The 20,438-nt window shown below is 47.2% G+C and overlaps 1 protein-coding gene across 3 annotated transcripts in view; it reads left to right on the top strand.

Annotated features, from left to right (window-relative positions):
- The window catches only part of MCTP2 (multiple C2 and transmembrane domain containing 2), a 187,758-nt gene extending 170,888 nt beyond the window's left edge, over positions 1-16,870 (top strand). For all 3 annotated transcript variants that reach the window (XM_066239372.1, XM_066239371.1, XM_066239373.1), the window contains 4 exons: positions 1,842-1,951; positions 9,019-9,128; positions 12,865-12,962; positions 15,140-16,870. In XM_066239372.1, the coding sequence (XP_066095469.1) occupies positions 1,842-1,951; positions 9,019-9,128; positions 12,865-12,962; positions 15,140-15,208 (387 nt within the window). In that variant the 3' untranslated portion in view covers positions 15,209-16,870. The remainder of the gene's footprint in view (positions 1-1,841; positions 1,952-9,018; positions 9,129-12,864; positions 12,963-15,139) is intronic.
- The last annotated feature ends 3,568 nt before the right edge of the window (positions 16,871-20,438 follow it).

Below are 20,438 nucleotides of genomic sequence, written 5' to 3'. Positions count from 1 at the left end.
CTATTGTGAACAATGCTGCCACAAACATGGGGGTGCATTTCTCCTTTTGGAGTAGGTCTGTGGTGTTCTTGGGGAGAAATTCCCTGGATTCTAAAGGAGAGAATGCAGCCCTGGCCAGTTGGCTCAGTGGTAGAGCATCAGTCCAGCATGTGGAAATCCTGGGTTCGATTCCCTGTCAGGGCACACAAGAGAAGCTACTATCTGCTTTTCTACCCCTTCCTCTTCCGTGTGTGTGTGTGTCTCTCTCTCTCTTTCTTCTTCTTTCTTCCTTTCTCCTCCTCCTCCTCCTCCTCCTCCTCCTTTCTTCTTCTTCTTCTTCTTCTTCTTCTTCTTCTTCTTCTTCTTCTTCTTCTTCTTCTTTCTTCTTCTTCTTCTTCTTCTTCTTCTTCTTCTTCTTCTTCTTCTTCCATAGCCATGGTTTGAGAGCATCGGCCCTGGGTGCTGTGGATAGCTTTGTGGAGCCTCTGCCTCAGACACTAAAAATAGCTCTGTTGTGAGCATGGCCCCAGATGGGCAGAGGATCAGCCTCAGACAGGGGCTGCTGGGTGGATCCCGGACAGGGCACCTGCAGGAATCTGTCTCTCTATTTCCCCTCCTCTCACTTGGAAAAGAAGAAATAAGTAAACAAATAAAATAAAGGAGAAAATACAGTCCTCAGCAGGGTACTGTCTGGTGACTTGGTAGCCTGTCTCCTTACTCTGTTTCTTTTTTTCTTTTCTTTTTTTTTTGTATTTTTTTGAAGTTGGAAACAGGGTGGCAGTCAGACTCCTGCATGCGCCAGACCGAGATCCACCTGGCATGCCCACCAGGGGGCGATGCTCTGCCCACCTGGGGCATCACTCTGCTGCAACCAGAGCCATTCTAGTGCCTGAGGCAGAGGCCATGGAGCCATCCTCAGTGCCCAAGCCAACTTTGCTCCAATGGAGCCTCGGCTGCGGGAGGGGGAGAGAGAGACATTGAGGAAGGAGAGTGGGAGGGGTGGAGAAGCAGATGGGCGCCTCTCCTGTGTGCCCTGGCCGGGAATTGAACCTGGGACTCCTGCACGCCAGGCCAACGCTCTACCACTGAGCCAACCGGCCAGGGCCTCTCCTTACTCTGTTTCTGTGGTGATTGGCGGAAGACGACTGAAATGTTCATCAGAACTGCAGTAAGTTTAAAACACAGTTAGAAATTCTGCAGCATTTGACTAAGAAGCCACAGGACTAGGAAGCCATAGTGTCTGATCAGTGGTCAACAAACTCATTAGTCAGCAGAGCCAAATATCAACAGTACAACGAGTGAAATTTCTTTTGAGAGCCAGATTTTTTAAACTTAAACTATATAGGTAGGTACGTTCCTTATCGAGGTAGCGCCCGCACATGGTATTTTATGGAAGAGCCACACTCAGGGGGCCAACGAGCCACCTGTGGCTCGCGAGCCGCGGTTTGCTGACCAGGGGGCTATGCAGTGTGCCGTAGTGTTACCTAACGGAAACATTGCTGAAGTTCTGTGACAGCAGGGGGAGATTGTGAGCTGGCAGATAACCTTGTGAAGACAAAGAGGAGATTGGGTTCAGCCAACGAGAGGGAATTACAAAGTTCTCTGGCCGAAGCATCCACGTCCATAGGAAATGAAGCTCTTGTTTCTGTGGACTTCCGGTCATCATGATAGCACGTGAGGCTTGCTCACTGAGCGTGCTTGCGTCTGAATGAGTGGGCGGGAATATTTTTTGGAGTCAGTAATGTGACATCTCTTGAAGTCATTCGGTTCATGATGACCATGCTATTATACCACAGCGGACCCATGTCTAGTGTGGGACAGTAACAACAAAGTAACTGAGTTAAATCTTTTATGTTTCTTAGGAATCCGAGAAAAAGGGCTTCATCGAGAGAATCTATATGGTACAGGACATTATTTCAACAGTGCAAAACATCTTGGAGGAAGTAGCTTCTTTTGGAGAAAGAATTAAAAAGTAAGTTTTATGTTTGTACTGTGGAGTTTGAATTAGAGCTGCCGTCAGCCAGGACACATGGGGGTGGGGAGGGCGAAATCAGAAAATGCAAAAATCAAAACCAGAAACAATGGTGTCAGGCAAACCCTGTTAACGTTGGCTGGTTTGTTCTCTGGGCTTGTCAGTCTCACAGTTGGGCAGTGCCACAGAACTGGGGTGACCAGATGACTCGATTTATACCAGTCTTCCCAACATAATCATTGATAGTGCTCCCTTTCAGTATCAGAAATATCCTGGATTGAGTGATAAACTCAGTTTCAAAAATACATTATCCTATTCACAAATAAAAGGGAAGCAAATATGCCTTCAAGGAGTTCTTTTTTTTTTGTCGGAATCATAGACCACGGCAATGCCTTGAATGAGATAAAGTATTTTCTCAACTCTCCAAAGAATGGTACCTAACTGGTAGCATCATGGATGCAAAGTTGTGAGGTTAATTTATCACGACCATGGGTGCCTTAGGACAGAGGTCAACAAACTTTTTCTGTAAAGGGCCAGAAAAGAAATATTTTTGTGTTTGTGGGCTCTTTGGGCTCTGTCACAAATACTCGACTCTGCTGTTTAAGTGTGAAAGCAGTCATAGTTGATATGTAAATGAATGGATTTGACAGGTGTTCCAGTAAAACTTTATTGACAGACAGGTGGCAGGTGAGATTTGAATCAAATGCAACCCCTAGCCTGCCCCTCCCTACTTTAGTGTGGAAGGGCGCTAACTTCTCTAAAGGAGTCCTAGCTGAGAAAGACTCTTCCGTGGTTCGTGTTGGTCTTTGTGTTTGTTATACATCATTGAACTGTGTGTAACTTGGTTTTCATTTGGTACCAGTGAATAGAGAAGTTTTTATTTTGCTTTCTTTGAACTGAACTTATTTCTTTCCCCCTTTAAATCCAGAATTGTGTCGGCCATGTTTTTCTTTCTAAATATCAGTGAATATCTTTTCTTACCTTATTGGTCAACCCAGTTTCTGTTTTTCCTCTTCTTCCTCCCCTCCTCCAGAGGAGGAGGAGAGGTAGAGATATAGACTACTGTATGCGCCTGGACCAGGATCCACCCAGCAACCCCCATCTGGGGCTGATGCTCTGCCCATCTGGGGCCATGCTTGCAACCAAGCTCTTTTTAGTGCCTGAGGTGGAGGCTCCACAGAGCCATCCTCAGCATTCAGGGCCAATGTGCTTGAACCAATTGAGCCATGACTGTGGGAGGGGAAGAGAGAGAGGGGAGAAAGAAGGGGGAAGGGTGGAGAAGCAGATGGTTGCTTCTCCCGTGTGCCTGGACCAGGAATCGCATGCCGGGCAAACACTGTACCGCTGAGCCAGCCAACCAGGGCCAATTTAGTTTCTTTAAGTAAAGGGGATAATGTTGAGAAATTTCATGGCGAAAGGGAGAAAAAAAGTACTAAAAGCCAAGTAGAAGTTTTTTCTCATCAATATGCAGAGAAATTGAGAACTAATGATTACCATCAGGAGATACGAATATTTACTATGAAATAAAGGTTTAGATACTGGTCTTCTTTCTCAGTTGCCTATCAATTGAAATTGCTCTTGCCTACCCAGTTGTTGCTATCATAGTAAACGTGTTTGTTTAACAAATAGGTTTAAAACCATCTTTACAGAAATTTGGTGACTTTGCACGTTATTCCTATTATCAATGTCTTAGGAAAAGAAAAACTAGACAGTATTAGAACTTTGCTTACATATGTCTATCTGCTGTATTACTCTAGGTTTATAAATAATATATATTGACTAGATGTTGTCAATACATATTGTCAAGTGATGAACAAAACGTAAGCAACAGTAGAAAATAGTAAAGCGATAAGCGGGCATCAGAATTCTTTATTTATTGTCATTCAACTATCAGTTATGGAGTTGCTGGCACCAACTTGGTCTGTGCATGAGCAACGCAGAGGACAATAATAACAGCAACATTAACCGATGTCGTGTACCGGACAGTGTTGTACGCCCTTGGCATGTAGTAACCTCTTTAAGGAGTTACTTAAAGGAATTGGCTGAAATGGTTCCAGTACTCCCACGGAGTAAGGATTCTTAGTATCCACATCTTACGGAGTATAGTTACCACTTAGCCCAGCGTCACACAACCTGTGAGTCACAGAGCTTGGACTTGAACCTGCCCTTGTCACTCCGACACTGTATTGTCAGTAATACTCTAGGGATCGATCTTCCAGAGAGGAGAGAAGAACAGCAGTGAAACAGAATTCATGGGTGTCAATGCCAGATGGAGGTAAGAGCGTGAGGGGGCAGGTCTGACCTGCCCATCGGAAAGAAACAGAGAGAGATTCTCACAGAGCAGCAGTTCTCCAGCCTCTCTGAGAATGAGAATGAGGGGACAGCTGGGCATCCAATTGAGGAAAGGGGGCTTCAGTGGGCGTGAACCACTGTACCGAGGCCCCAAGCCCCGGACTGCCAGGCGCAGGGAGAGAGGGGTGACTGAGCATGTCTGTGCCTTCGGCGAGGGCGTGGCGAGCCCGGAGGTGAGACACCATTCGGGGGACATGAGTGGAGAGAAAAAGTCAATGGAAAAGACTGAGTGAGGGACGTACTGGCAACAAAGGAGGAGGAGAGGCTGTGGAGTGGGGGCAAGACCGAGGAAGGAAGGCCGTGTCTTCGGTAAAACCGTCTCCATGTCCGCGAGCCTGAGCAGACAAATGTGGCTGTTGTGCGGTTGATAATGATCGAGGAAATGTGTCTGATGGGAGAAGAGGGCAGAGTGATTTAAACAGGCCCCGCTCCCCGGAGCTGCTGAGGGCTGGCCGTGCCCAGCACAGCTGTGGGGCTGCGGCCGAGACGGCTTTCCAGCCATGAACAGGGCACTGTTCTGCCCAGCTGCGTCACAGGAAGGCTCAGCTCCTATTAATTCCTTGGCCATTCATTACGGCAGTGACCTTAATGTTCCTGCTGGGCATTCAAGAGGGACCTCATGTGTAACTCGGTTGGAATCCCATGTAATTCAGTGCTTAAGGACCAGGAAAACTTTTACCCAACTATTGTCAATTAGCAGATAAATGGACTTACATAAAACCCCGGAGAGCAAAGCTTCCCTGGGATAGTGGGGAGAGGACCCCAGTGGTATTTGCATTTACATGGAATGAACTCTTTCCTTCTTTTCTACCTACTCTAATATTATACAGATTTTAAAGGTACAGATCTGTCAGGCTAAACATGAATCAACATGTCGCGTTAATATTATTCCAGGCAGCAAGCAGGATATCAGAAGAGTGATTTATATGGTCTATCGTTACGGAGTGGTGGCACCAACCCTTGTGTCCTTGAGTGGTTAGGGACATCTCCACAGAGGAGGAAAGTGATATTAAAGTAGGACAGGGACGTCCTCCCTGAAGATGTTCCCGAGTGAGGCTTTGAAGTTTCTAACACCCTTAGAAACTGGACCTTTCCTGGCTAAGAAGTGATGCTAAGAGATACTAAGTGACGCCCTGGTCGGATAACGTGGTTGGTTAGAGAGTCGTCCCGATGCGCAGAGGTTGCCGGTTCGATCCCCGGTCAGGGCACGTACAGGAACAGATATTTCCCTCTCTCTCTCTCTCTCTCTTTCTCTCTCTCTTTCCTTTCTCTCTCTCTTAAATCAGTCAATAATTTTTTTAACAAAGAAATACTAAGTAATGAGGACAAGGAAGCAGGTTCCGTGCAGTATAAATTGTGGTGGGGACCCAGGAATGACAGGTTAATGTACCTGTGTTTCCTCAAGGAGGGACATGGTGAGAGGGACCAAGAATGAAGGCAGAGAAGCCAAGGAGAGGTCCAGCAGCCCTCTGTGGGTGGAGAGCCCAGAAGTCAGCGTGGAAGCCCTGCTTGTATGTTACAGAAGAATTGTGCACAGGATAAGTCCGGGTGGGAGAGTGAGAGGACTTCATTTGATCAAGCCTGGAAAATGAGGAAAATAGCTACACCACTAACAACAAGGTCAAAGAGCAGGGCAGCTACTTTGGTGAGCGGTGAGACTAGAGGATGCAATTGTGCACGCCATCCCAGATGTGGCCACAGTCATTTTTTTCAGTGTTTTAAAGCTTTGAAAGTGATATTTTTAGGGCCCTGGCCACCAGTTGGCTTAGTGGTAGAGCATTGACCTGGTGTGTGGAAGTCCTGGGTTCAATTCCTGGTCAGGGCACATAGGAGAAGCGGCCATCTGCTTCTTCACTCCTCCCCCCTTCTCTCTCTCTCTCTCTCTCTTTCTCTTTCACCTTCCCACAGCCATGGCTTGATTGGTTCGAGTGCATCAGCCCCGGGTGCTGAGGATGGCTCTGTGCAGCCTCACTTCGGGTGCTAAAAATGTCTCAGTTGCCAGCATGGCCCCAGATGGGCAGAGCGTTGGCACCAGATGGGGGTTACCGGGTGGATCCTGTTTGCAACAACTGTTTCTCTATCTCCCCTCCTCTCACATGAAAAAGAAGAAGGGAGAAAAAAAAAAAAGTGATATTTTTAGGACATGTTAATGATTCCCAGTGGTTAAACAAATGATTTTTTTTCATTAATTTTTTCATTAATTGAAAGGTTTGGCTCATTTATCTCATTACTATCCAAATCAGGGATTTCCTCCTTAGAATTTAGAGAGCTCCTGGGGAAATCTATAAAAATCATTTTAACAAACTATTTGATGTCAGGATGGAAAACTGTGATTTGCCACGGTTCTTCAGCCTTTGGTGTTCTGTGGAAGTGCTAACCAACTACAAGATATTCTGTGAAAAATGGGGAGGAGTCTAGTAAGTTTTTGAGCGTTAGAGATATTACTATACAGTGTCCTGGCTGTGGGCTCCAGTTTAATGTTGAACAAAACAGGTGTTGGTAAATATCCCTTTCTCGTTCATGCTCTTATAAAATCTTCACCATCTCACACTTAAGAATGAGTCAGTAGGCCCTGTCCAGTGGCTCAGTGGATAGAGTGTTGGCCCAGCATATGGATGTTCCTGGTTCGATTCCTGGTCAGGGCACACAGAAGAAGCAACCTTCTCCTTCTAACCACTTCCCTCTCCCCCTTTTCTCCCCTTTCTCTCCCCCTACTCTCCCCCTTCTCTCTTTCTTCTCCCCTCCTCCCCTCCCACAGCCAGTGGATCTATTGGTTCAAGCAAGGCCCCAGGCGCTGAGGATAGCTGGAGTCCATCAGCTTCAGGCACTAAAATTAGCTCAGTACTTGACCATTGGCCCCAGATGGGGTTGCCTAGTGGATCACATCAGGGCCTATGTGTGAATCTGCCTCACTCTCTCCCCTCTTCTCACCTAAAAATAAATAAGTAAATAGCCCTGGCCGGTTGGCTCAGTGGTAGAGCGTTGGCCTGGCGTGCAGAAGTCCCAGTTCGATTCCTGGCCAGGGCACACAGGAGAAGCACCCATCTGCTTCTCCATCCTTCCCCCTCTCCTTCCTCTCTGTCTCTCTCTTCCCCTCCTGCAGCGAGGCTCCATTGGAGCAAAGATGGCCCAGGCGCTGGGGATGGCTCCTTGGCCTCTGCCCCAGGCGCTAGAGTGGCTCTGGTCACAACAGAGCGACGCCCCGGAGGGGCAGAGCATCGCCCCCTGGTGGGCGTGCCGGGTGGATCCCGGTCGGGCGCATGCGGGAGTCTGTCTGACTGTCTCTCCCCGTTTCCAGCTTCAGAAAAATAAATTTTAAAATAATAAATAAATAAATAAGTAAATAAAATGGCTCAGTAGATGAATATGTGAGTGAAGGTGAAGGCCACAGGCACTCAGAGGCCTAACCTGGGGCCTTGGCTTGACCGACCATTTTCTAGGGTTGCGCAAGATTTCCATGGTACATTCGATGTCTCATTCCATGTTCAAGATCTCCCGTTCTGCCCATGTCAAAGCAGGCAATAGGTGCAATTAAAGGAGCCCGAGGCCCCATCAAAATCTGGGGTAACTTCACCTCCATTACCTGTGGGTTGGTGATGTAGGTTTATAGCCGAGTGCTGCCCGGCCCGTTTCAGGGCTCTGCTGAGCTGCTGTTGTGAAGGAGCCTGGAGATTCTGTTATTAGAAAACACAAAAGCACCGAAGCGCTGGGATCGCCTTCCTTCCCTAAATATTTACGTGTCAGTTGAGAAAAATACAGGCTTCGAAGTGACCTTAGTAACCTTTAGTCTTGAAGATCTCCACTCGTGGAGCCACAGTGACAATATTGCAGTTTTTAATGACTTTTGAGGGCCAATGCCTTCTCTTCAGGACTGTGAGTTCCAGGAAGTTCAAGGGAAATTGGTCGGGTGACCTTCTCCTGAAGAATGTTTTTCCAGGGCCTAGTCATTTTAGACAGGCTTTCTTTGGTTTTCTTTCTCTCTCTCTCTCTTTCTTCTCTTTCTTGATTTCATCCCTCCCTCCCTCCCTCCCTTCCTTCCCTCCCTCCCTCCCTTCCTTCCCTCCCTCCCTCCCTCCCTCCCTCCTTCCTTCCTTCTTTCTTTCCTTCCTTCCTTCCCTCCTTCCTTCCTTCCTTCCTTTTCTTCCTTCTTTTTTGTTTTCTCTCTCTCTTCTTTCCTTCCTTTCCTTCCTTTCCTTTCTTTCCTTTCCTTCTTTTCCTTCCCTTCCTTCCCTTCCCTTCCTTCCCTTCCCCCCCTTCCCCTTCTTCCCTCCCTCCCTTCCTTCCTTCCTTCTTTTTTAGTGAGAACTGGGGAGACAGAGAGACAGACTCCTACGTGCACCCCACCTGGGATCTACCCAGCGACTCCCATCTGGGGCCCCTGCTTGTCTCAACAAGCTGTCCTTAGTGCCTGAGGTCGATGATGGTCGTACCAGCTGAGCCACTGGTTGCAAGATGGGGAGGGGGAGGGGGAGAGAACTAGGTGGTTGCTCCTCCTGTGTGCCCCGACTGGTGATCGAACCCAGGACGTCTGCAGGCTGGGCCAATGCTCTAGCCACCGATGCAGGGCCGTTGGCAGGCTTTCATCTCCCGGTTTTCAGGGCAACCTTTCCAATAGACCGTTTTCATTTGTACGTCTAAGAAATACGTGTGACTGGATGAATCTGTGTAGCTGTTCAGGCCTCGGAGAAAGTGACACTTCTGTGGTCTGTCTGCAGCACGTTCAACTGGACAGTCCCGTTTCTTTCGCTCCTGGCTTGTCTGATCCTGACGGCGGCCACCATCACGATGTACTTCATCCCGTTTCGTTACATCATTTTAATATGGGGTAAGTTCGGCTCAGTCCTCTTGCTAGCAATCAGTTTGACGTAAGCACCAGTTCCTAGTTCTTAGAGTGGGTTTTAAACTTGAAGCGTGTTCCTGTTGGCCGTTCAACACGAGATTAAGGAAGGCATCTGGAGAACCAGAACTTCCAAGAAGGACCCCCTGAAATGGCCAGTTGCGTGAACGGTTAGCATAGCTATTTAAAGGCCTGTGGCATAGCTGGAATCAAATAAAAAAGGGATCGTGCAATGTGATGTCCCTTTGGCTTTCATAGTCATCAATTCTCGTGCATAATACATTGCTGTGGCCAGGAATGTTCAGGATACACTGTTACTCAAACAGTGGGCAGGCTACCTGTGCCCCTTATATACAGTAAAAGTAGCCAGGTTGCTCCTGCCACGGCATCTGTTCTGGAGAAAAATATAATAATCCAATCCAATGTTTGAATGCAGAAGCAGGGGCTGGGGGACCAGGGGGAGGCACTTAACCCGTGCAGAAAGGAAACGAAGCTATTTCTGACCAGAGGGGGGTGCCCTTTTATGGTTTAGCTATTTTACAAAAGTAGAAGTGGCACACTTGAAATAAATTTCATGCCTTTACTGCTGAAGCTAGCAGTTGGACTTACTACTAGCAGCTCTGTGACTCTTCGCCACTGTTGCCAGGTGGGCTTTGGGTGGATAAGAGTGCATTGTAGGAAATTACTTGATGGAGACACCATCAGCCTTTCTCCACTGATGTCTGTATCAGTCCTGCTTTCCCATCACTTGGCCCCTGTGACTCGGCTGCTGAATTTTCAACTATTAGGGATCTTCAGATATTAAGATGTTCAGAGAGGTTGCAAATGGAAGACATCAGATCATGATGAGGTGCATTTGTCTTTAAGCAAAAGCTGAGACCTTTCCTAAAACTATTCAGTGTAGACCTTTTCAACGAGAACCCACAAAGGTGGAATCCTGATGTCAGCGGAGGCCAAACCTGGGCATTCAGAAATGGGAAAAGTATAGGAAAATAGAATAACCCACAAAATTTCACCAGTAGAATGGTTTGAAGACAGCACAGTCACTCATTCTAGTGTTCTGTGCCGCAGGAGAACCATGACTTACGCAACTTTGTATCTCTGTTGGATAGCGCTACCTCTCTTACAGGGAAGGCGTGCTCAGTATTCGATACCTGAGCAAGCATGGACCTCCCAGCCCACCTCACCCACCCCTGCGTATCCTGGTCAGGGCTCCATGCCAGTCACTTATATTCAAGGGCGGGCAAAAGTTGGTTTACAGTTACTTACTGGTATGGGAAATGACATGCAGATTACTATCTTAACAATTCTTTTGCTTTATTAACGCAAAAGAATATGCAAATGATAAACTTTTTTGCTCACCTAATTAAATATCCAAAAAATTGTGTTAAAATTCCATTTCACGTGGTTATTCTCCAGTGGCCATATGTGCAAAGCAGCCGTGCAGTTTTTCCTCTCAGACTTCCTCCAAATGATTTTTAGAATTTTTAACTGGCAGGCCCGTTCCACTCGCCCGATCTGCCTGTGATGGGAGACTGCTGAGTGGTAGCGTCTTTCCCAAAGGCCATCCCTGGGTGTTTGAATCCCGTCTCCGTTGCTGGGGAACCTCAGATTACAGAATCCCTTTGCCTGGGTTGTCCAATGTGACTCTCCCACCCACCTAGGAGCTGATCAGGGCCGGTCTTTATTATTCAGATTTTCATATGAGCAATCAGACCCAGACCCAGGAAGGTTAAGTGCTTTGTCTGAAGTCACACAGCGAATGCGTGGCGAAGTTAGAACTAGGGCTCAGTGTTATCTGTGCACCATAATCCTTGTCCCTTACCCTTCAAAGTTGACCAAGGAGTCCATGATCTGTTGACACATGGCCTCACACAGTAGGTAATGTGGTAGAATTACTGCCATTTCAGCCTGTGACAATCATAAAATAAAAATAAGCTGTGCTTTTGAAGCACATAATCTGAGCGCCTTACGCTTTTTATTCTGAGTTTCTCAGACATCGTCGCAGTGCATTGTGGACTACTTCTGCCCTCACCGGTGCATCGGGGCTACTGCGCAGGTTTATAATCATCTCAGTAACTAAGAATGTGCTGTTCTGACCGGCTGGGACATCACCCCTGCCTTGCCGTTCATTGTAAAGGCTCCAGATGTGCACACTATATATAATTAACAACTGAAGATATATCTTTTCTCCCTACGTCTTTGTCTCCCTTTATCATCTTGCCTTGTCTGTTTTCTTTTGCCACAAAAGCCTATGCAACAATGAATGTCTTTGGAATAATGCAGTGAGTGTATTTTAGTTTAAAAGAATGCTGGGGGAAATGTTAGCTAGAAACATAAAGCTGCTTGTGGGGGGGGGGAGGAGGAAGACAGACAGACGAAGCAGCTTTGGCTTTGGAGATAGGGGATCATTGGCAAGAAGGCTTTCCCAGCCCAGCCCCCGAGCCTCCATTTGCTGGGAACAATGGCCGGCTGCCATTGGCAAAGCAGGTGTCAACTGACCCTTTCTGAGGAAGTGACTGGAGGTTGGCATTGTGTTTGGTACAGCGCCATCCAGGAAGTCCCGTCCTTAGATGAAAGTGAAATAATAGTTAATGGAATTAAAAAAAAAACATCAAACCTTGGATGTGTTAGTGACTATTAAATAGTTCAACGTTACCTTGGCTACAGAATAGGAGCCGGTTAAGGCATAGACTTCAAGTGAAAATTCATTCAGCGTCATGAAAATTAACAAGACCTTCAGGTGTGTAGCCCTTGTCCAGCAAGTTCTCTGTGGCCAAACTTCAGAAGGCCACCTAGTTTTTTTTGCTTCTAAAACTCAGCATGACAAAAGGGTTGACGTTTTACAGTTTCTGAGTACTGGATGCAGGCAAGAAGAGTTAGAGAAAACAAAGGCAGTTAGAGGAGCACCCTCTGAACAGGAGCGCGCGGACAGACCCCAAAGTGCAGCCGCCAGAGACAGTGAGACTTTGAACCCTCTTCTCATCACCGGTGTTCTGACTGAAATGAGCACAGATTCCATTGGCCTAGACAAACCCACGCACCAGGGCTGCGGTCCATAAATGAAGTTAGCAACCATAGGCAGATAATTTTTCAGTAATAACTTTTCACAGTTTTCTGCAGCCTCAGAGTACAGTCAACATGTCAAGTTCTGTTCTGCAGGGAGCGAGGGGAAACCTGTGAAAAACAAGTTGGAGGGGGGGATAGATTTCTGCAGCTTCTTTTTAACAGCAACAACAACAACAAAACACCCAACTCGGCCCCACACCTCCCAGCTGCTGTATTTGGTCCAGCTCCCCCAGGCGGGGACTTGTTTGGGCTGATGAAGGTCGTTTCCCATCTGGGACGTTTTTGTCCCTAGCTGAGGACGCTGTTAATCAGCGTAGTCCGAAAACACCAGTGAGCACGGCGGTTTTCGTGCGTGTTTCTGCCGCCCTGCTGCTGGGATAGTAATGGGATTTCACAGCTGAGGAAGGCTGAGCCTCTCCAACAAGCCTCCCTTCCTTCCTGCAAGAAAAGGCGTTTGTGAGTGATTTCCAACGACAGCAACGTCAGCATGGCTTGAAGTCTAGTAATTGTTTTCGCACTAATTTTTACTTGTGAATGCCCCTCCCCCCCCAGTCAGACAAGTTTTAAAGATAGATGGATATAGTTTTAAAGATAGATAGATACACAGACAGACAGATGGACAGAGATCTTCCCTGTGTTTTTTTTTTTCTTTCAGGCATAAATAAATTCACTAAGAAGCTCCGAAATCCTTATGCCATTGACAGTAATGAGCTACTAGACTTCCTCTCCAGGGTACCGTCTGATGTTCAAAAGGTAAGTAATGAACGGTCGCCACCAACGGGGTCCCCGACAGGGAAGTCTGGCCGGCCCCTGTGCCAGAGGGGCGTGCAGAGGCCGTGCTAGTGCGAGTCATCGAGATGGCGAATCAGAAAAATCTTCAAAGAGTCCTGGCTTGCAGGGAGGCGGCAGGCAAACCTTTGTCCCAGGCCTCGAGATGATTGGGGAAAGTGATCCCGAGAAAGAGCTACTTAGGAACGGTCTGGAGCTCCCACTGCGCGGCTCTGATGCAGCGCCGTGTTTGTGCCTGCCTCCCCCAAAGAGGATAAGATGGGCCCAGTAAGAGGAACAGTGTGAGGTACCGGCTGGGGGAGGCTGGCTCGTTTTTCTCCTGTCCCCTGAGGGCAGGCATTTTGTGGGAAGTAGGGGACAGGAGGATTACTTTCTTTATTCTTGTTCACTCCAATTATCTCCCAGGCCTCCCTCCTATCTCTTTCCCCTGCTAAAGATTTAGGGATGCTTAGGGCAAAGCCCCTCTTACTCCGATAGACACAGAGGCAGAGACGGCGTGAAATAATTTGAGATCAATCCAGACGTACTATTCACAGGTAATTGTCACTTGGTCCAGCGGCGTTCTGTTTCTGTGGCGACACAGAGATTAACCAAGGCAACAATACCAGAAAGTCCCATAAAATGGCCGGACCCGGGGGCCCCCACAGCTGAGGCGGCTATAAACCCAGGGGGCAGGTGACAATTTCTGTAGTGGACTAAAAGAGGGATCATCATAGCATCAGCACATGGGAGACCATGGCCTGAGATAGCATCACGGTGATCAAAGACACGGTTCTTTTATTATCTGAGAGAATTCCAAATCAATTACCAATTTTCATCTGTGGGCCACTGTGGGCATAATGGCTCCCTGGGGCTCTGGGTGGGTTCTGGGGACATAGGGCTGAGAGTTCCCTAGAGTTTTTTCCCCTTCATGCCGAATTCTGGAGCTTTAAATAGGCTCCGTGATGCCCTATTCCTATAGCCTTCGTTCTGATGTAATCATCTATTAAAAAGCATTCTATAAATATGAATTTACTTGTTAATATTGGCATTACATGTTAGGAAAGAGTCCCCTGGCCCTTGCTTGTTTTGCATTGAAGATTGACAGATATGTCATCCCTGCTTCCCCGGGGGGACTGCCACAAAACACTTAGAAGAAAGTGCGCTTTTTTATTCCTATGTCTGCTTGTGACCAAGTGGAGCCCACTCACCTTCTGTGTGGATCCCGATGTCCTTGGGGAGTCAGGCACAGATGCTCAGAGTAGCGAGCACACGTGGTCTGCAATGCCTTACACTGTATAAAGCTGTTCTGCCGTCAGCCTGTCAAAGCTCACGCACGAAAGCCACAGGGTTTCGGTGTACCGTCGCTGGCGTGGTGACGTAAGCTCATGCCCACGTCCTTGAAGAATGCACATCGCCATTGAGCCCCGTCGGGTGGCCTGTGCCCAGTTCAGGCACCAGCCCCCAGAGTGGTCATCCAGTGGGGTTGGCACAAATACAGAGAAACCCAACCAAAGAGCATTCCGGGAAGACAGACAGTATGCCAGTGGGGTCCTCTGTGTGGTGTGGTAGACAGTTTGCCCCTGGGGACGCCCAGGGTTCATGCCTTATCACAGATGTTTTAGCCATTCCACCGGAAATGAAATTCTTTCTTAAAAGAAACCTACATAAGTTGGAGGCCAGTATCCATTTCAACATTATTTTTCTCTCCGGCAAAATAAATGCATATCATTTGCAGAGTTCTCTTTTTTTTTCTTCTTCTTTCCCAAGATTTTAGATAATTTTAAGTGAGTAATTTCTTAGTAAGTTGTATCCTATACGAAGATAAACATTCCCAAGAGGCTATCATTAAGCTGACTTACGGTGGAGAAAGGGGCACACACACGCAACAGCAGCCCTCCAGCAGTGACCAGAGCAGGTAGAGCCCCATGCATCTCATTAGAAAAATCTGCTTTTAATATTTTGGTTTCAAGAAATGATGCATGACTTCTCAAATCCTTCCTGTAATTAATCCCCCTCCATGTCCCTGTGTTTAGAAAATGATTCATTACCTTTGAACCTCGCCTTCCTTTGCCTCGGTGTGTCCTTGGGGAGCCATTAACACACACCGCGGTGAGCTAGGGTTACCCACCCGCCAGCGTCACGTCTGTTTGTTTTCACAGGTGCAGTACGCGGAGCTGAGACCCGGCGGCGGCCCGAGCGCCCTGCGGAAGAAGCGCAGTGCTCTCTAGGACGCACACAGACTCCGGACACCCGCCCCCGAGGCTGGGTTTGGGTGGTTAGACCGATATTATCAGTCTTTCGGCCGGACCCGGGGTGTCATTCTGACTTGTGGATTGCGTGGCACCCTCATTGTGTCTGCCCCCCTTTCTGCAAGTGCAGAGATGCGCACGTGCACGTGGTGGGTGCGCGCGTGCGTGCTTTTTCTGGTTGCGCTGCGGGTGCACCCCGCAGAAGGAGGCAGCGCGCGCGCAAACTGTGAAAGACTAACGTCCCTTGTCATTGCGGAGTTAAAGCAAGACCGCCATGGGGCTGGACACCCTTCTTGAGAATAGTCAGGAGACCATGTGGATTCTAGAATGACTTGGGACTTGTTTTCACACCTCGGGCAGAGTCTCAGGAAAGATTCACTTATTTACACTGCCTGCCCCCATACTCCTTTCAGATTATTGTTCGTGAGAGTCATTTTGTGTTTTTTTTTTCCTTCTCTGAGCTAACAAGTCTGTGATAGACATCATTTACCCAAGTCATGTCTCTTATAAACAGATTTTTAAATAATTACTGAGGTTAGCCCAAATCTTTGGGATTCATACAGCCACGGTTGCTGAAGACCCGTATGCCGAGTGTCAGCGAACTCCTCAGTGCTGCGAGTCAGCCTGCATCACGGTCCATTGCTGAAAAGTGAAGGATTCATGAAAGTATTGGGTTGCCTTAAAATACTATTCCTGCGCCCAGTTTTACTTTTTGCTTATTTCCAAAACTAAAAATGTCAACGTGATAGCTTCAGAAAAGGGGAGGGAATGAATGAATGAATGAATGCGGAGAGGACTCAGAAAGGCAAGGACTGAGGCGCGAGGTATTAACAACTGTGGCCGCTCACCTGACTGTCCTGATCACTTTCTTGGCCTGCATTTTTTTTTCTTTCATTTTTTTCTGAAGCTGGAAACGGAGAGACAGACAGACTCCCGCATGCACCCGACCGGGATCCACCCAGCACGCCCACCAGGGGCGACGCTCTGCCCACCAGGGGGCGATGCTCTGCCCATCCTGAGCATCACCATGTTGCGACCAGAGCCACTCTAGCGCCTGAGGCAGAGGCCACAGAGCCATCCCCAGCGCCCAGACCATCTTTGCTCCAATGGAGCCTTGGCTGCGGGAGGGGAAGAGAGAGACAGAGAAGAAAGCGCGGCAGAGGGGTGGAGAAGCAAATGGGCGCTTCTCCTGTGTGCCCTGGCCGGGAATCGAACCCGGGTCCTCCCCTACGCTAGGCCGACGCTCTACCGCTGAGCTAACCGGCCAGGGCCGGCCTGCATTTTAGAGCAGAAAGAAAATAAAATACGTTAGCAGTCCAGATTCGTCTTTTGTTCTTCTTAATGAGTAAAATAAACTACCCATAATAAAAAATATATCTCAGAGCCCTTTTCCTAGAAAAGTACCACTTCCTTTGAGGGTGTTCCATTCCTGCGCACCCCACCATTTCACAATAAGCTACCCCCTCCCCCAAGTAAAAAAAATTCCAATTTTGTGCATATATATATGATATATGAAAGTTTCTTTTCAAATGCCATGTAAGCTGTACAGACTGTATTTTGTCGACGCAAACTTTGTATGTGCAGATAGATAATATGTATTGTAAAGAAAAGTTGAGGTAAAAAGATCTGATTTAAGAGTGAGTTTTATTGTGTTTTGTCTTTAACCCCCCCCACCTCTGGGTTGTAATTTAATAATCTGCAAGCAAAATGTTTATGAAAAATGCCAGAGATTCTAAACCTTATCATTCCCACGTCTGTTTTTCTTCATGTTCTATCTTTCCGGGTTGCTTTCTTGCTGAGCCAGATTTCTGCACGATTTGATTTACTTCAAGTTAATGAAGCTAGCTGGAAAAAAAAAAAAGGTCTTGCAGATATTATAAAAGCTCCAGTAAATCTCTTAGTTGTACATACAATAGATACCCGAGAACCTCTTTTGTCAAAGCAGTTACTCCGTCTCCTATGTAAACAATGCCTCATTGTCTCACTTGCAGCTACCATCTAGTTTATCATGGTCTATCATTTTGTAAGGACCTCCGTCAGACATTTCTTTAAACAGACATGAAAGATCTGAACAGTCATTTGAATGGAAACTTTCAGCGGCAAAACAACCCCTAATTTATTTTAAAGAGGGGTGGGAAACCAATACTTGATTGTTGTTCTTTTCTATAGAATTTCAAAATGAAATAATTCACCTGACAGGAAGGCATCATTCGTTAGACTTATTTCTTCTGTGACCCTACTGAAAGTCTCAGCGTAAGTCGAGGCTACAGATGGCCCCTGGGATGCCGGAGCAGGACTGAATCCACCTTTAATAAGCTGTAAATGGAAAACAGTTGTTAATTGGTGAAGTAGACACAGGACCTTAAAGCCGAACATTGGAAAGGTGGTTTATACAAGTCATCAGAAACCTGTATGGAAGATTCCTGAACGCCTTAGCTAAAATGTATGGTTTACGGATTCACAGGGTGATAATGAAAAAGATAATTTAGTAGGGAAGCTAAAATTTGGACAAGCTCTCTCCTGGTTCTCTTCTCAAACCTCACACGCCCGTCTCCTGCCCCGTCCGGATGACTTACAGGCATCTATAGCTCAGCGGGCCAGAAACTCCATGTTCTCTCTCCCTTCACGTCTTCAGGACCCTTAACCCTATAGCCTGCGTCTAGCTGTCTTATCTTTCTTGTTGGCAATGGTATCTCCTGAGCTGGGAAGCTCTGGGAATCCCATTTTTGGTCCCTCATGCTTTCCCCACACTCTCCTAATGCATAAACTCTGCTAGACCAATATTGACATAATATCTTCTCCATTTCTATCTTGTCCACTTCCAGTGGCTACCGCCCAAGGCACTTCCCTAGTTGAGGAGTCTGTAACCTCTCATAGGTTCTGGCAATGGTGTCAGTTACGTTATGCCAGGTTGTCTTTTTTTATGTTTTAAGTTTTTTGTTTTGTTTGTTTGTTTGTTTTACCCATTTTAGAGAGGAGAGAGAGAGAAGGGGGGAGGAGCAGGAAGCATCAACTTCTGTACATGCCTTGACTAGGTAAGCCTCAGGTTTTGAACCTGTGACCTCAGTGTTCCAGGTCAGTGCTTTATCCACTGCGCCACCACAGGTCAGGGGTTTTTTTTGTTTGTTTGTTTGTTTTTATGTTTTTAAAGTGAGAGGAGAGGAGATGGTGAGACAGACTCCCACATGCTGCCTGACTGGATCTACCTACCAACCCCTATCTGTGGCCAATGCTCAAATCAAGTGAGCTATTTTTAGCACCTGAGGCTGACGCTCAGGTCAGAGAGCTATCCTCAGCTCCTGGGGCTGATACTCAAACCAGTCGAGCCACTGGCTGCAGGAGGGGAAGAGAGAGAGAATGGGGAAAGAGGAAGGTGTAGAGAAACAGATGGTTGCTGCTCCTGTGTGCCCTAACTAGGAATCAAACTCAGGATATCCACACTCCAGGCCAACGCTCTATCCACTGAGCCAACCAGGCAGGGCCGCCACTTTAATTCTTGTGTAGACTATTCTTTTTCCCTTGAAATAATTTCTCCTCTATTTCTTTCTAAATAAATTCAACGTTCCTTCAAAACTTTCCGAAGTTTCCTGCCTTAAATAGGCTTTCTTAGTTTCTTGGCTGAAGGAGAATCCACTCTTCTCTTTGCACCCCACATCTTTTATTTCTTTCTGACATCTGTCAGAGTCTGCCATGGCCCATAGTTACCAGAGGTCTTGACTTTCTCTGTTCTCATCTGGTTAGCCCATTCTATCTGGCATCTAATAGACCCTCTGTAAATACATGTCTCAATGGACTAGGTCAGACAAGATTTTTCTTTCTCTACCCTTTGACGTGACTCTCCGAAGAGAGAGGGCTGAGCTGGCTAGATTAGCATGGTCTCTCTTGGGCAATAATTTCTTGCATTAAATGCAAAGCTTATATTGTGTGATATTATTTATCAACTCTGGCAGTACTATCTGTGGGCTGTAGAACAATTTTTGATTCTTTTTCTTGTCATTTGTCAGCGATGGTCAAGCTGAACAAAACAGGCCACATTCCCTTGATAGAGCCAGACATTACACAGATGCTTTTGAGCAAGGGCATGGCATGCTGAAGTTTTAAAAAGAACATTCTGGCTACAGCGGGTAGACTAGCAATTATAAATGTTTAGGGCAGAGCCAACTGTGGAACTCCCGTTCAGTGGCTGGTGGCCTGGACTTTCAAATAGTGGCGCCGGAAAAAGAAAAGAGGGAGGTGGCATTGGGAGATGGTTAGGAGGTAAGGTGAGCAGGATGAAACAGCTGCTTGACGGGATGAGAGAGTGAGTCAAGAATGGCTCCCAGTCTTCTCACCTCCTAGTCCAGGGAGATGGCATCGGCTGTTGCTAAGGGCTAGAATTATGGGAGCAGCCATGGGAGGAACTGCGTGAGCCCTGTTTTAGAGGATGTAGAATTTGCAGTGCCTGAGATGCCTCTAAATGGAAATGTCAAAGGGATAATGAATGTATAAACATGGAACACAGAGAAGAAATGCACTGTTACTTTTTTTCCCCATTAAGTGGGAGGAGGGGAGACAGAGACAGACTCCCACATGCCCCCCTGGATTGGAATCCACCCAGCAAGCCCCTGTGGGGGGATGCTTGACCATCTGGGGCTGTTGCTCTGTTGCTCGGCAACTGAGCTATTTTTAGTACATGAGGCAGAGGCCACAGAGCCATCCTCAGTGCCTGGGGCCAAGTCACTGAAACTAATCAAGCCATGGCTGTGTGTGTGTGTGTGTGTGGGGGAGACAAACAGAGATAGAGAGGGAGAGAGAGAGAGAAGAGAGAGGGGTGGGGAAGCAGATGGTTGCTTCTCCTATGTGCCCTGACCAGAATCAAACCCAGGACATCCACATGCCTGGCCGATGCTCTACCATTGAGCCAACCGGTCAGGGCTAGAAATCTGCTGTTACTTGAGAGCTACACATACAAGTGCCAACATTCATAAAAAGAAAAAAACGATAGAAGCTGCGTGTTTCAAGAGTTTGAACTCAACACTCAAAGTAATATGGGTAAAGATGAGTCCACGAGGGATGTAGATTGAACCGGGATTAGAGAGGAGAAAAGGCAGTTCAGCACAGGTTTTCGTAGACTTGAGCGACAGAGTGTGTTTCAAGAAAGGCACGGTCAGTAGTGCTAACTGTCACTGAGATCACAGAAGTTGAGGACAGCATAATGACCTTTACTTCA

Source organism: Saccopteryx bilineata, chromosome 7 (assembly GCF_036850765.1).
Source record: "Saccopteryx bilineata isolate mSacBil1 chromosome 7, mSacBil1_pri_phased_curated, whole genome shotgun sequence".
Classification (NCBI taxonomy): domain Eukaryota; kingdom Metazoa; phylum Chordata; class Mammalia; order Chiroptera; family Emballonuridae; genus Saccopteryx; species Saccopteryx bilineata.
The sequence above is the reverse complement of the archived record's forward strand: the minus strand, read 5'-3'. Positions and strand labels throughout refer to the sequence as shown.